This window comes from Podarcis tiliguerta, assembly GCF_965153285.1.
Source record: "Podarcis tiliguerta genome assembly, chromosome: 7".
Classification (NCBI taxonomy): domain Eukaryota; kingdom Metazoa; phylum Chordata; class Lepidosauria; order Squamata; family Lacertidae; genus Podarcis; species Podarcis tiliguerta.
Window position 1 is genome coordinate 6,746,980 of NC_139540.1, and position 16,046 is coordinate 6,763,025.

The window sequence follows — 16,046 nt, forward strand, 5'->3', positions numbered from 1 at the left end:
TCCAGTCGTGGCTGACTCTGGGGTTGCGGTGCTCATCTTGCTTTATTGGCCGAGGGAGCCGGCGTTTGTCCACAGACAGCTTCCGGGTCATGTGGCCAGCATGACTAAGCCACTTCTAGCAAACCAGAGCAGCACACGGAAACACCGTTTACCTTCCCGCTGGAGCGGTACCTATAGATCTACTTGCACTTTGACGTGCTTTCAAACTGCTAGGTTGGCAGGAGCAGGGACCGAGCAATGGGAGCTCACCCCATTGCAGGGATTCGAACCACCGACCTTCTGATCGGCAAGCCCTAGGCTCTGTGGTTTAACCCACAGCGCCACCCGCATCCCAAAATAAAACCATAATAATGTAATTTTCATATGTTTATCAATGCTGCGTGTGTTTTTCACTTGTATTTTCATGCCATTCTTGAAGGTCTGCTCACATGCTACAGCCTTCCTCAGGAGATGAAATAGCCACCAATGTGTCTGTCCAGCTCTACAATGGAGAGACGCAGCAACTCACCATTAAGCTGGAAAATATTGGAACAGAGCCTTTGGAGAAGCTGGAAGTCACATCAAAAATGATCAACACGAAAGGTATTTGCAATTGATGCCTAAAGGTTTCTGAGTGCAGCACAGCCATGCCCACTGGCGGCTGCTGCTGCTTATCATTATTATATTAAATTTGTATACCACCCTTCAGCTGAAGATTTCAGGGCAGTTTCCAGCATTAAAAAACCAAAACCAAAACCAAAATGCAAAGCCCATTATAAAAACAAGAACAAATACAAAACAGACGAATAACAACCCACCTCCCGCAAAAAGAACATAGAATGTTATTCAGCCAAAAGCCTAATTGAAGAGGAGTGTATAAGATGGAAGAAAGCTGGGATTTAAAGAAATAAGTGACAGGCTGGGCGCTGCTAGACCTCCAACTAACTTCATCAAAGATACCTGCATACAGTACACAAGGAAGAAAGGGATGAGGAGGAAATTGGCAACAATAAAATTCTGGTGATGGCTCTTCATAAGTTACGTGATAAGCATATATTTTGAGAAAGGCAGTTACGATTGATGAAGTGGCTGGATGGATGGTATTGTATATGCTTCCTCCACAAGACTTAGGTGAGAATCCCCACCTCTCCAAGGGTGCTGCTTGATACCCAGAGCATCTTGGGCATCTATATAATACGCAGCTCTTTCTGGTGGCAGGAGCAACACCTTATAGTTTAACAAACAATAAACCTAAAATTGTTTCGCTGGATTCAGTTTTTGTTTTGTACCAACAAGGATTTTGGAAAGGAACAATCTTTGAAAGTATTTTCAGATTTTATTCATGCTGATGTCCTTCTAATTACTGATAAAAATCAAAAAATAAAACCGCCTAAGATAAACAATAATAGTTGTTGACTATTTTTTGATACAGGGTTTAATGTGCATCGGATTTAAAAAGGGAAGTATTTTCTGTAAGCCCAAAAACCTTATTTAATTAAATATTGCAGATTATTATATGATGCTTTCTGTCAAGCAGACATCAAAGGGGTTTTCATAAAAGTGCACATTGGTAATAACAAAAGCAATAAATATAATACAGTTAAAACATATATAATTCATAATGATTCCATTGCATTTATCAATGTCTCAACCGTACAAAGAAGACTAGCAAGAGGAAAATGGAAAAGCTACCTCCCTAGGGCCCAAGATGTTTAGGGATTTTTATGTTAGTCTTAACACCTTTAATTGAACTTGATAATATACAGGCAGCTAATGCAGATTTTGAAAGATAGGTGTTTTATGACATTGCACCAAAGTAAAAGGTAAAAAAAAGCATTCCGCACTGTTTAGAAATGACCACACTACTATAAAGCTTCTAAACTCTGTTTCCATGACTATTTCTTTCTTCTTTTTTAATTTTTATTTTCCATGACAATTTCTATCAAGAAACAGTTTATTGAGTTTATGCATTCCTCACTGACTTCTTACAAGCTCTCTTTAAGCTGCAGTCTTTTAACACACTACTAGGGAAGAAAGCTTCACCCAGAATTAGAGATGCACATACACATTTGAATGTTTGAATAGCTACTAAATTATGATTCTTCTATAAGATATGCAAAAAACTAAGAGGCATGTGAACTGAGGATGTAGTCCACCAAACGTGTACATAATTTCCTGTGGAAATCACATTGGCCTGGTTTGCATGATTAGTTCCTTGCTCAGTAAGCCAGGATATGCAGAAGCTCTGTGCAGGTGCCTTGGCAGCTGCTTCATCCCTCCCTTGGTGTGAGGGCCTGAATGAGCCAGGATTCAGCTCTTAATCAGAGCATCAGATTATATGTGATCCAAGAAAACCTGTTCAATAGTTTACAAACAAGCCAGGATATTAATCTAACTTTAAACCACGGCATTAAAGGGATGCGGGTGGCGCTGTGGTCTAAACCACTGAGCCTTGGGCTTGCCGATCGGAAGGTTGGCAGTTCGAATCCCCATGATGTGGTGAGCTTCCATTTCTCTGTCCCTGCTCATGCCAACCTAGCAGTTCTAAAGCACGCCAGCGCAAGTAGATAAATAGGTATCGCTCTGGTGGGAAGGTAAATGGCCTTTCTGTGCGCTGCTCTGATCCGCCAGAAGCGGCTTAGTCATGCTCGCTGCATGACCCGGAAAAACTGTCTGCGGACAAACGCTGGCTCCCTCGGCCTGTAAAGCGAGATGAGCAGCGTAACCCCAGAGTCATTCACGACTGGACTTAACTGTCAGGGGGCCCTTTACCTTTACCTTTAAACCATGGCATACGATGCCAGGTTTTGATCATATGATTTTGGCTATTGAGATTCATGGACAATACATACCTTCCTGACAATGGATTAATAAGCAGTAAAATATTTTCACATTTGATGTACCTCTTTGACTTGCTGATCGGAAGTTTGGCGCTTGGAATCCCCGTGACGGAGTGAGCTCCCATTGCTCTGTCCCAGCTCCTACCAACCTAGCAGTTCAAAACCACGCCAGCGCAAGTAGATAAATAGGTACCTCTGCGGCGGGAAGGTAAATGGCATTTCCATGCGCCCTGGCACTTGTCACGGTCCTCTGTGCACCAGTAGCGGTTTAGTCCTGCTGGCCACATGACCCGGAAAACTGTCTGTGGACAAATGCCGGCTCCCTTGGCCTGAAAGCGAGATGAGCGCCACAACCCCATAGTCGCCTTTGACTGGACTTAACCATCCAGGGGTCCTTTATCTTTTTACCTTTACTTATTATGTTAAGGACAGAAAATTTAAACAACCCTGAGCCTGCTTTAGTCAGTAATGAACAAAGCTCCATGGAAATCAGTAGAAAAAAAGTTAAGACTAGGTGCAGTTGCTCCCAGTTGGACTTGAGTTGCAAACCCGTCCATGTCATCTTGAAATAAGTTCCATTTACTTCAGAGGGACTTAATAAGTAAGGAAGTCACTGGTGAGCTTTGCTTGGAGACAACATTTGCAACATTGGTTAGTGGATCTGAAGATACTACACCACCTTGATAGAAAGAACTTAAAACTGGCTACTAAAAATAAGATGTCAGAAAGTGGCCATTCTTTTGATGTGCTTGCATCTTAAATGAACTTTTACTGGAATGGAAAAAAAAAATATTCGTTACTGTGTTTCTGATAATAAAGGCAATAGTTGGCAGTACTGTTGTAATGAATAATGCATCTCTGGCTAACTCCTACAGGGAAAATAGTTAACTGTGCAAGTTTTAGATTAAAAATATGAATTTTAATAATTTAGTTACTTCGAAGCACTCGGACAAACAGTGATCCGAGCAAGTGCAACAGTGTTTTGGGCCTTTAAAAAATATAACTCTTTGCACAAGCCTGCAAATTCTGGTGATCTCTTAGTTGTTCTCAGCAGTGATACATGCTGCAAATATTTAGAATCTGGTTTTGTGCTCTCATCAAAATAAATGATTGAAATAAATTAATAGGCATAGCCTTTTAATCTAATTAATGTAAATCTATTTCTGTCATTCTCAAATTCTAACACTGCTGCCCTGGGCCTTTTCCGGGGAGGATATAAATTGAATCAATAATAATTCACCTACCCCAGTAACTACCCGCTGACTTGCAGGACATTTTTGGGAGAAGAAAAGGCAAAGGAGTAAACAGATCTGGAGTGGAGTCGCTAAGGCAGTTGGATGGCACCTTGTACGCCTCCTTCCGGCAACTCCTGCAGCCGAACTGGTGCCCAACACATCCCTCTGCTTTCCTTTGGACCACACCAGTGAGGCCGAGGGATGGGTCTCGTCATCTGGGCAGCCCAATATTTCTATGTCCAAGCTTGTGCCGCAGAGAGATTGCTTTGATGCTGCTAACTCAGCAAAAAAAATGAGTTACCGGTCTCTGCAACCATAGCAGGTGCTGAGATTCTCCTGTAGTTTGATTTCACCCCCCAGAGGTACAACTCATTGTCTCTCAAGACAGGCAGGTGGCAACAAAACCTCTTGCAACCCATATGCCACTTCTCTTGCCCTGTTTTCTTGTGTTCAGAGCATGTAGTTATACACTGAACTTTTTCTAGTTTTGTGTGTGTGTGTGTCCCCCATATTGCACTTAAAGGTAAAGGGACCGCTGACCATTAGGTCCAGTCGTGGCCGACTCTGGGGATGCGGCACTCATCTCACTTTACTGGCCGAGGGAGCCGGCGTACAGCTTCCGGGTCATGTGGCCAGCATGACTAAGCCGCTTCTGGCGAACCAGAGCAGCGCACGGAAACGCCGTTTACCTTCCCACTGCAGTGGTACCTATTTATCTACTTGCACTTTGACGTGCTTTTGTACTGCTAGGTTGGCGGGAGCAGGGATCAAGCAACGGGAGCTCACCCTGTCGTGGGGTTTCAAACCGCTGACATTCTGATCAGCAAGTCCTAGGCTCTGTGGTTTATCCCACAGCGCCACCCATGTCCCTTTCATATTGCACTTAACAGGTAGTAAATAACCTGACATTCAGGGGGAGCTATTTTCTAGGCATTCTGCTCCCTCCATACCCTGCAAACCTGGCTGCTTTCTAAATATTTGAAATAGAATTGGTCCTAGGTGGTGATGTAATTATTATTATTATTGTTGTTGTTGTTGTTGTTGTTGTTGTTGTTGTTGTTATATTTACTAGTCACTTTTCCCATAAAAGTGGACAGAAATCATTTCTTTGTTTTTGAAAAAGAAAATTCTGTGTATTCAGGAGAAGCCATACTGAACACTGGGTATTTTATAGTTTGACTCAGTATCCTTATTGTGTTTGTCTACACATAACTTCTGTATGTTGTTATTATTTTTATAGGAAAGCTGTTTGGTGACTTTCTGAGCTGGAATCTGGAAGACACACTCTCTCAGTTTCCTCTGAAACCAGGACACATTGCTACATTTATTGTGTACATTAAAGTAAAGCTTGACTTCTCCTGCCAGGAAAACCTCCTGCAAGATCTTAATGATGGTGAGTTTTGGATTCTTTTTTTGGTATGCAGTGGGGGTTTTGGTAGGTATTTTGGCTTAGTTAGGGATTGTAATGGTTCTAGGGATTGCTTGTGCGTAAGTAGCCTTTACTCCTGGCTAGGTTGCATGGTTGAACCCTTGCTGACCTGACAGCCCTCTATTCCGTGGCTGCCTCAGTCGCTGGCAGAATCCGTCAGTGGGCGTTTCTTAAACCGCTTCCAACATAAAAGCTGCTTGACGCCCAGTCTCCTCCCCCGTTGCCTGCGCGAAAGCTTTCTGTGCAGGGTGGGTGTGGGCAAAGGAGCACTAGTCCCCTCTCCGCTGGTCTCCTGCGAAGAGCCCTGGAGCCACCTCTCCGCTTCCTCTATCTCCTCCCCTTCTCCACTGGTGTTAACGCTGATTTCCTTCCCCAGTGTATGGGCTATCCCTCCTCCTACTGGGACCCTCTCCACCATCATCCGGGAGCCCTCTCACCTCCTCCTGCTCCGATGGCAGTTCCCTGACAGGGATATTTCAAAGCTGTAGGGTGTGACATCTCTTACTTTGCAACCTTAATGGCAAATATCACCCTGGCTGTAATGGAACCACCAGCTGATCTAGTTGACTACACATCTTTAAAATCACTCCAAAGCTATGTTTGGATCGAGACAAAGTTCACCAAGCTTTCCCATTAGGTCTCATATATAATCTTACTATATCCCTTCGTGCAGTGGTAATTGAGAATCAGCATGTGGTCAGATCTGGTAAGCTTGATATGTAATCTGAATAGTGTTTTTAATTAAAGTATGGCCTTGGGATCTGGGACAGAGTAATACCAAGAATAACAAGAGCATGACATTTTCACAATATCATACATGATAATTTAAACAACTTTACAGTTGAATTACTCAAGTTGAATAAATTCACCTGTATCCTTTCTCAGTGCTTAGTGGAAAGTTGCTAGTGAGTGTTTCCCCCTACTGCTTTTAAACATTATGGGTTCAATCCGTTCTATTGCAAGCCCAGAACTTGTGTGTACAAGTGTGTCTTTCCCCACCTCTTGGTTCAACCCCTTGTTGGAATTGGGAAAGAGACCATCCATATGGCGATCCATCAGGTATTTCCCAGAAATCTTTAAAACCACACTGATGGTAAGTTGAGAAGCTATTCTTACTCAACAGCAGGGGTAGGAACATGGTTTTATTCAGCCCATGGGCTGTATTCCCCTTCTGACAACTTTGCGAGGGGTGGGCACAACAGTGGTAGAAACAGGCAGAAAAGTCGGGAGCAACAGATGTAACTCTTGCTGTTGCGCAGTACAGTAGACTACATTGCAGTCATGTGAAGTCAGAGGCACACCCCTCTTTCCATACTCCATCTAGGCAAGCAAGAGGCATTCTCACCACTGAAGGATGCAGTGATGATGTGTGCATGTAACTGAATTCGGGGATGGTGTGGCGTAGGGTAGCTGAGGAGTGTGGCCTAATGAGAAGTCCAGGAGTCGGACCGAGAGGTCTGGAGGGCTGTGTTCAGCTCCCATCCTGATGTCCCCTCCATTTGCCCCAAGCAACAGCATGCTTGTGCATCTCAGTCAGATAAGGAAGCATAGGGGCAAAGCAGAAACCTCGTTTTTCAACATTCCCTTGTGTGTAATTGAAAAGTTGTATTGCACAGAATCTCATAAAAGTAACATTTTAAATAATGCAATAGATGTGCTGTGTACATAACTTATTTAGAAGTTACAGTAATGAGTTTTGCCGGTGCCCACAAATTCTGACAAAAATAACTTTGAAATTTATTAAGACCTAATGATAAAGGTCTACTGACTCTAAATTTTAATTAACTCTTGCAGTATTGAATACATAATATTCACATTATCTATTATTTAACATTAAGCAAATATTATTAAAGAGATTTTGGAAGGCTTTGCTCCAATGAATGTTTGCTGGAAATATTGTGTTTATTAACACATTGTTTGGATGAAGGCACGCTGCCTTTGTTGATATCAGATTGTCAGAGGATGTAGGATGGGCATAGTGGCATTAATAAGGCTGCCACAAAGACTTGCACTTGCTTTGCTTGTGGTAGCTGTATAATGAAAGAGGCATTACTTCTAGTAATAGCCATGTTTATAGGGTATATAATATCTCCCCTCTGTTCTCAAATGCCATCCCTGCTTGCAGGTAAGTAAAGGTAGCAGAGGAACTTCCAAGGAGGAGGAGGAGTTCTTTATTTCCCAAGCCTCATAGATTGACTTAGGAATCGATTTAAAACAAAAAGCCAAATCAGTCTGCTTCTGGGTCTGACCAGGAAGAGCACGGGAGAGTTTGCCCAGCGCTAGTTAGAACTGTCAATTCCCACAGTCGTCATATTACCTTGTATTTTCTGTGCATCAAAGAAACTATTTTGAATCTTGAGTGATTTGGGTTTATTGCCTAGTACCGGGTGGCGCTGTGGTACTAGGGGGATGCGGGTGGCGCTGTGGGTTAAACCACAGAGCCTAGGACTTGCCGATCAGAAGGTCAGCGGTTCGAATCCCCGTGGCGGGGTAAGCTCCCGTTGCTCAGTCCCTGCTCCTGCCAACCTAGCAGTTTGAAAGCACGTCAAAGTGCAAGTAGATAACTAGGTACCGCTCCAGTGGGAAGATAAACGGCCTTTCCATGCGCTGTTCTGGTTCGCCAGAAGCGGCTTAGTCATGTTGGCCACATGACCCGGAAGCTGTACGTCGGCTCCCTCAGCCAATAAAGCGAGATGAGCGCCGCAACCCCAGAGTCAGTCACGACTGGACCTAATAGTCAGGGGTCCCTTTACCTTTACCTTACCGGGTGCCACAGGTGCTTGTCAAAGATCTGGTCGCCTACTGATATTTCTTTTTAAGTGCCTCTGAGTTTGAAAGTAGGAATGATAATGTTCTCTCCCCCGCTTTTTAGATGGAATTAGCGTAAGTGGTCTTCCGCTTTCCAGTCCTTTTCGACAAGTGATAAAACCACGAGTCGAGAACAAACCTATAAATCCACCAGAAACCAGCAAAGTTGGTGACTTCAGTCATGTAAAGGTAAGCGAACGCTATCACAAAAATTGATTTGCCTGGCTGCGTTGAATGTTTGGTGCTGAAAGAGATAGGTAAGGCATTGTGTACGGTGACAATTTTGTTGGGGAAAAGCAAACTAGTATATCAGACAAATAAATGGTTTTGTAAAATATTGCAATAATATTGGGATTGTTGCTGTTTTGCTACTTTGACAGTAGAAGCTATAAAGTTTGCAATACTAACTGATCCAGTAAAACATCTAATTTTACTTCTTTCTTTTCCAACTTAAGTGTGCTAATTAACCAGTTCAATAAAGTACAAGTCATAACTTGCTTTTGTGTTCTTCTGCCTAAAATAGTAAAACCAGACCCACTGTGTGAAGGTGCTAAAACAAAGCTCACTTTGTTTTTTCCATCCTGTAAAGGAGAAATAAGCACAATTGATTTCTCTGGAATTATATTCCCAGCACACTAATTTGAAGTAATTTAACCAAAATGTGTATAGGAAATCTGATACCAAGTGCATCCTCTATGTTGTGGCTGCTATCAGCCTAGCAGGCTACTGTGATCTTTAAGATTCATAGCTATAACTTGCTAGTCTTGGGGAAAAGTCTTGTGGCACGTTAAAAACCAGAAAGTGCCTGCTTTCATGGACTACAGTCCGCTTTATCAGATGCTTCTATTGTGGTTCTCTGCTCCATTCAAAAGAAGACATTTGTAGGCCAGTCAATGAAATAACCCCTTTTGTAACAGGTGATTCTGAAGGGGGGAAAGTATGATTCTTCCCGCTTCCAGTATGCAGAATTTGCGGCTGCACATTCAGTTTCTGTTAGGTATAAATGTGGACATAGAACAGGCATTTGGGGGGAAATTAAGAAATGTGCTTTGCTTATTTGGAAGAAATGGAAAGGTTTGTTTTTCATCCAGCTAACTGTGGTCATCTTGAGACCATGATCCAACTGTAGATGTGGGCCGTGAGATGTATATAACATCTGGTGACTCCTGATGCAGATGTGCGATCCAATTTGCACCAAAAGATGCATGTAGAGATGGTTTGCTCTTGTAATTTATTTTAGGAGCCTGTTTTTTTGTTTTTTTTACTCTTATTTAAAATTCTAGCCAGTGCAACATTTTCTCTAGCTGAAAAAAATAATCTTACATTGTTGTATAGCTATTTGTAGGGTAGACCCAGAGAAGAGAGGTCACAGAATGTCACATTGCCTGTCTCTCATGTGCCACAGATGTTCATTTTGAACTACATGAAGGGAAAAATTGAAATTCACCCAGTGTATGCATCAGAGTGCTTCTGAGGCCAAGTGTTCAAATGCAGCATTGTCAAGCTATTTTTAGAGTCCTGCTATCACTACAGTGCTGTTTAGAGATTCAGTTGAAGCTGCTAATAGGTATATTTATATCCATTCTGTCAACTGCCACAGCATGAATGCTTTTACAGATGATAATTCTATTTTTGGACTATGCACTATGGTTACCATCACCCTGCCTGCTTAAATACATGCTATACATCCATAGACACTTATCACATACTGTATTAATGTGCACTCATACAACTCATACAGTCATACAGTCAGACTGGTGATTAAAGCAACAATCCATCAACCAATTAAGACTGGTTTTGCAACCAGTATGACACACAAATGCGTTTAAACTGTTGCAAGTAATAGCAGGTTGCTTTGTTGGTGGCAATCAGTGTAAGTTGTCAGAATTATTAACACTGTTTAGTGCATAATTTCTACATGTTACCCCCCCTTCCACTACTGTGAGTAGGTGGCAGTTATTTCAGAATAGAGAAAGTGAGCTGGGCTGAGAAATCACCACTGTGCTGCACCATAGAAACTCATTGTATTCCCTTGGTGCATGCAACAGCATTCTCCTTTGCCCTTAAAGGCGGGGGCACTGGGTAAGGTAAAGGTAAAGGTAAGGTAAAGGTAAAGGGACCCCTGACCATTAGGTCCAGTCGTGACCGACTCTGGGGTTGCGGCACCCATCTTGCTTTATTGGCCGAGGGAGCCAGCGTGCAGCTTCTGGGCCATGTGGCTAGCATGACTAAGCCGCTTCTGGTGAACCAGAGCTGCGCACGGAAACGCCGTTTACCTTCCTGCCGGAACGGTACCTATTTATCTACTTGCACTTTTGGGTGTGCTTTCGAACTGCTAGGTGGGCAGGAGCAGGAACCGAGCAACAGGAGCTCACCCCGTTGCGGGGATTCGAACCGCCGACCTTCTGATCGGCAAGTCCTAGGCTCTGTGGTTAACTCACAGTGCCACCCGCGTCCCATGGGTATATTGGTCCAAATGAGAGACAGAGAGCAAGCCATGAGTTCCACACTGTGATGGCTCAGTTCTAATGGGTGGAGCTATCATGTGCCACTCGGGGCAGTTCTGAACTGCTAAATAAACTGGTAGAAGGATGGGCACTTTGCTACACATTGTTCCCTGAAAACATTTGTTATTTCATTCACCAGGTTGTTTGGTTGGTATTTAATCTGTGAAAGAGTTGAGTGAGGCGTGAATGTACTGATTTGCTTCTTCAGTTTTTGTCCAAGGTTATCAATACGTGCATGTTTCTATGTATTCCACAATCTCTTCAGGCCCCAGTCCTATATATTAGGCTTGGGGAGTTTGTGGGACAGATGTGGCCAGACTCTCTGAGTTCACTTCTGACATCCAGCCATTCAACACGGAGAGAAAAGAACTTCAGTGTGCAAAGTGTTCTGTTACAGCTACTACTTCTGCAGTATCAAAAGTGGAGAGTGAAATTCTCGGCAGACTTCTGTGCACATAAACGTTCGTGCATTTTGCAAATGTATATGCAATTTTCAGTGTGCAGCTGCATTTTGAAGTTTGAAATGTTAAATAACTGTAAGGCTGAGCTGGCTGTTCAGCTGTATAATGGCTCTATTTGCATTCTTCCAGGATTACTGAATTCTTTTTGCCTTCTGCAGTGTAAGGGCAGATGAATTGTATCACAGAGCTTTGAAAATACAGTAAACCTGGTAAAAATGGCTACAAAAATATGAAAGTGGAGTTGCTAAGTTACTAAGAATTCAGTATATAACTGTGTTTCCATGGGAGGGAATAGTTTTGTGTGCAGGGATGAGGCTGCCCATTATTGGAGGGTACCCCTGAAAACTTCCACTGGTGAAGACTTGCAGAGGATTGCACTGTCAGACTGTAAATTATCCAATACGTAATTCGGAAAGCATTCCTATGCCTTGGAGATTTCTGCAGCTAAGTTCCTGTTTCATCCGATACATGAGATAAACTGAGAAAATAGTGACCTTTCACTGTTTGCACATGTTGTTGGGGGTAAGGAGTAGTATCAAAACAACTACAAGGAAAAATATTTTGTTACTTTTCCTGCCCCTGTTTGAAAATACATACTTGCTCAATGAGTAAATACAAGCAGAGCATCTGGTAATTATGCTAATTCATTAGAGAAAGTAAAATTAATTAAATAAATGTATATCTAGAGAATTCTTACCTGTTTCAATAATTAGCTGAACATTTTAGTCCTGCTGCGAGTAGACAGCTCAGTGTTTCAAAATAAATTGTGCATCTGTTCTGGATTTCAATTTTTTGTGCTAGGATATTAGTGATGCAAATATCCCAGCTTCCTTTTTTGCTTTTAGCACTTTGATATTATTTGCTTACTATTGGGAATCGGCATTCCATGGGAATTTTAACGATAATCTACAGAGCACACATAAGTCATGCAGATCATCTCACAATAATGTTAATTATGATCCTGTAAATTGGGACGCGGGTGGCGCTGTGGGTAAAAGCCTCAGCGCCTAGGGCTTGCCGATCGAAAGGTCGGCGGTTCGAATCCCCGCGGCGGGGTGCGCTCCCGTTGTTCGGTCCCAGCGCCTGCCAACCTAGCAGTTCGAAAGCACCCCCGGGTGCAAGTAGATAAATAGAGACCGCTTACTAGCGGGAAGGTAAACGGCGTTTCCGTGTGCGGCTCTGGCTCGCCAGAGCAGCGATGTCACGCTGGCCACGTGACCCGGAAGTGTCTCCGGACAGCGCTGGCCCCCGGCCTCTTTGAGTGAGATGGGCGCACAAGAAGAAGAAGAAGAAGAGTTTGGATTTGATATCCCGCCTTTCACTCCCTTTAAGGAGTCTCAAAGCGGCTAACATTCTCCTTTCCCTTCCTCCCCCACAACAAACACTCTGTGAGGTGAGTGGGGCTGAGAGACTGTGACTGGCCCAAGGTCACCCAGCAGCTGCATGTGGAAGAGCGGAGACGCGAACCTGGTTACCCAGATTACGTGACTACCGCTCTTAACCACTACACCACACTGGCTCCACAACCCTAGAGTCTGTCAAGACTGGCCCGTACGGGCAGCGGTACCTTTACCTTTACTTAAACTAGCAATCAACAGCTGGTAATACCTCGGTCAGATCCATCTCTAGAGTGAGATGGATAAGCAGTTGTGGTGATGGGAGCTTGAAGTAAGACATTTGGGAAGGTAGGTTGTACTCCTTTGTCAGTGTGGCCCTCTTCCCAAACCATTTCCTGACCAGGGCATCAATAAAAATAAACTTTGCTTTGCTACATAGTGAATTGTTTTTAAAATGTATATTAGAATTACACATAACATGTTCCTCTCATGAAAGTTTAACTTGGAGGAGGAGAAGAAAAATAAAAATTATTTGAGAATGAAAATATCTTCATAATGTGTCTCTTCATTATGATTAATGTGCTGCAGAGACCATAAATAAAATATTGAGGTACATTTGAATATTTGGATTGGACCTGTGTGATGCATATAAATGACGATGAACAAATGTGAAGCAATAATAAAATGATAATGTCTTCAATAGGAACACCTCAAGGATTGATTGCATGAAATTTCAGTGTTCAAACGTGACTGCATGGTGGCATCTGACAGGGTCTTACGTTAAATGAAAAACATTAAAGATCCCACTGAGTATGCACTAAAGTTTGGTGTCTCTCAAGTAACGCAGTGGAGCCTGGAAACAGTTTTGAAGACAAAACTGTTTTACTTTGTCCTACTGACAATATTGAAAAGCCCTTTGCTTCTTGAATTGTGGAATATCTGAAACTATATATTGTAATCAACATCTTCAATTTGTCTTGCAAAGTTGTTCAAGTTGGTTGAATTAAGATGAAACTCAAAACGGACAGCAGAACTCATGAGATTTATGACATTGAAAGTTAGTTTCATGTGAGGGGAAAGTATTTCAACAGTTTTTGCACATCCAGCTTTGATGGATGCTGGAACATAAATTGGTCACAAGAGCTTCAAACAGTTGACAGTGATTTAAAAGACTTAAGGACCGATTTCTGGGTCAATATTTTCTGATGGACATGTTAGTTAGAGTTACTGTTATACCTACACCCAATTAACTGTAACCAGAAGGGCAGAGTTGTGCTGTGGGCATGCTTTCAAGCCCTTCTCTCATACATGCAAGTAAGGAGGCTAGAAACTCTTCTATTTGCTAGTTTTCTTGTTCTGAACCAGAACAGTTAATTAACAGCTTCAGAACAAGTAAGCATATTCTTATTAATGAAATCTCTGTATCAATCTTCATCCATTGACCTCAGGGCAGTGCACAACATAAAAATACAATATAAAAACACAAAGTACATGATAAAAAGAAGTACAAAAAAACACAAACCCATAATCCATAAAATGTCTGGAGGCGGTTAGAGGATGGATGGTGGCTAACAGATTGAGGTTGAATCCTGACAAGACACAAGTACTGTTTTGGGGGGACAGGAGGCGGGCGGGTGTGGAGGACTCCCTGGTCCTCAGTGGGGTAACTGTGCCCCTCAAGGACCAGGTGTGCAGCCTGGGAGTCATTTTGGACTCACAGCTGTCCATGGAGGCACAGGTCAATTCTGTGTCCACGGCAGCTGTTTATCAGCTCCACCTGGTACACAGCCTGAGACCCTACCTGCCCACAGACTGTCTCGCCAGAGTGGTGCATGCTCTAGTTATCTCCCACTTGGACTACTGCAATGCGCTATACGTGGGGCTACCTTTGAAGGTGACTCGGAAACTACAACTAATCCAGAATGCAGCAGCTAGACATTGGCTCCCAGTATGTTTCCAAGCACAATTCAAAGAGTTGGTGTGGATCTTTAAAGCCCTAAACAACCTCGGCCCAATATACCTGAAGGTGCATCTCCACCCCCATCATTCTGCCCGTACACTGTGGTCCAGCTCCAAGGGCCTTCTGGTGGTTCCCTCACTGCAAGAAGCAAGGTTACAGGGAACCAGGCAGAGGGCCTTCCCGGTAGTGGCGCCCCCCCTGTGGAACACCCTCCCACCAGATGCCAAAGAAATAAACAACTATCTGGATTTTAGGAGACATCTGAAGGCAACCCTGTACAGGAAATTTTTAATGTCTAATTTTCACAATGTTTTATGTGCTGTAAGTAAGCTGCTCAGAGTGGCTGGGGAAACCCAGCCAGATGGGTGGGGTATAAATAATGAAATTATTATTATTAACCCATAACCCCTCCCCCACCCCTCTCACAAACACATTTAGAAGATGTTAATCAGCCAAAGGGGTTGAACACGTTGCAGTGATCTAACCTACAGGTTACCAGAGTATAGACAACAGTGGTCAGGCTATTCCTGTCCAGATACTGGCATGGCTGGGCCACCAGTTGAAGCTGATGGAAGACACTCCATGCCATTGCAACCACCTGAGCCTCAAGCTACAGTGAAGGACCCAGAAGTACCTCCAAACTACGCACCTTCTCCTTCAGTGGGAGCGATCAGGGGTGATCATGTCAATGGCCCAACCCATTCGGATGCTCAGGAGCTCAAGTCATATGAGCCAGAAAATCTCCCAGAGCCACCTGGAAGCCCACTGGATCCACCAGGGTGGACCATCCTAATAAGTCCCCTGCCTCTGCAGAGGGGAAAAGGTGCTGAAAGCCTAAATCTCAACAGGAAGTGATCTGACACAAAAAATAGATGCCCAGGTAAAGGGTTCTAGCCTAAGCCTCTGTTGCATGCTAGATTCTATATGCAGGGGATGTTTCCATATTGTGTAGCGTTCATTCATGTGAGCCTTTTTCTGCAGCATGAAATGGCATGGAACAGACATAGATTTCCCCTATCATCTGTTTGTGAGAATTCTGCTTTTCTCAAAACAGGAAGGAAGTACGGAAAAGGGCAATCTAGACTTTATTCAGACTGCCTCGGGGTTGTCATCATTGAACATTATGCTCCTGATCACATGTGGCAGGAAGAATCTATGTTCCTTTGGGGACTGACAGGCAGTCAGCATTTGCTACCAGAATTGCTAATCGTGTTCAGCTCCTTAAAATCTACATTTCCCATCTTGGGTTTTGTGGTTTTTTTTTTAATGCATATCAAATCGCTTCGTTGATATTTAAAGCTCTTCTATTGATGCGTATCTTTGTGACCATATAATTCCTTCTGCTCTGATGTAGGGATCTAGGGTCTTGTAAAGCTCTTGTTTTGATGACCCCTAGACATTTGAAATTGCAGAGCAGAATGAATATAATTACCCATTTGGAATTTAGCCAGGGCATGAGGGTTAATGTCTCTTCTTCCCTTGCAAAAAGT

At 43.2% G+C, this 16,046-nt stretch overlaps 1 protein-coding gene across 4 annotated transcripts in view; it reads left to right on the forward strand.

Moving 5' to 3' along the window:
• TRAPPC9 (trafficking protein particle complex subunit 9) overlaps positions 1-16,046 on the forward strand; it is a 271,286-nt gene that overhangs the window by 33,142 nt on the left and 222,098 nt on the right. For all 4 annotated transcript variants that reach the window (XR_014513742.1, XM_083450441.1, XM_083450443.1 and 1 more), the window contains 3 exons: positions 419-582; positions 5,295-5,447; positions 8,356-8,480. Coding sequence is in view for 3 of the 4 variants with exons in the window: in XM_083450441.1 (XP_083306567.1) it covers positions 419-582; positions 5,295-5,447; positions 8,356-8,480 (442 nt within the window). In the remaining variant the exon portion in view is untranslated. The remainder of the gene's footprint in view (positions 1-418; positions 583-5,294; positions 5,448-8,355; positions 8,481-16,046) is intronic.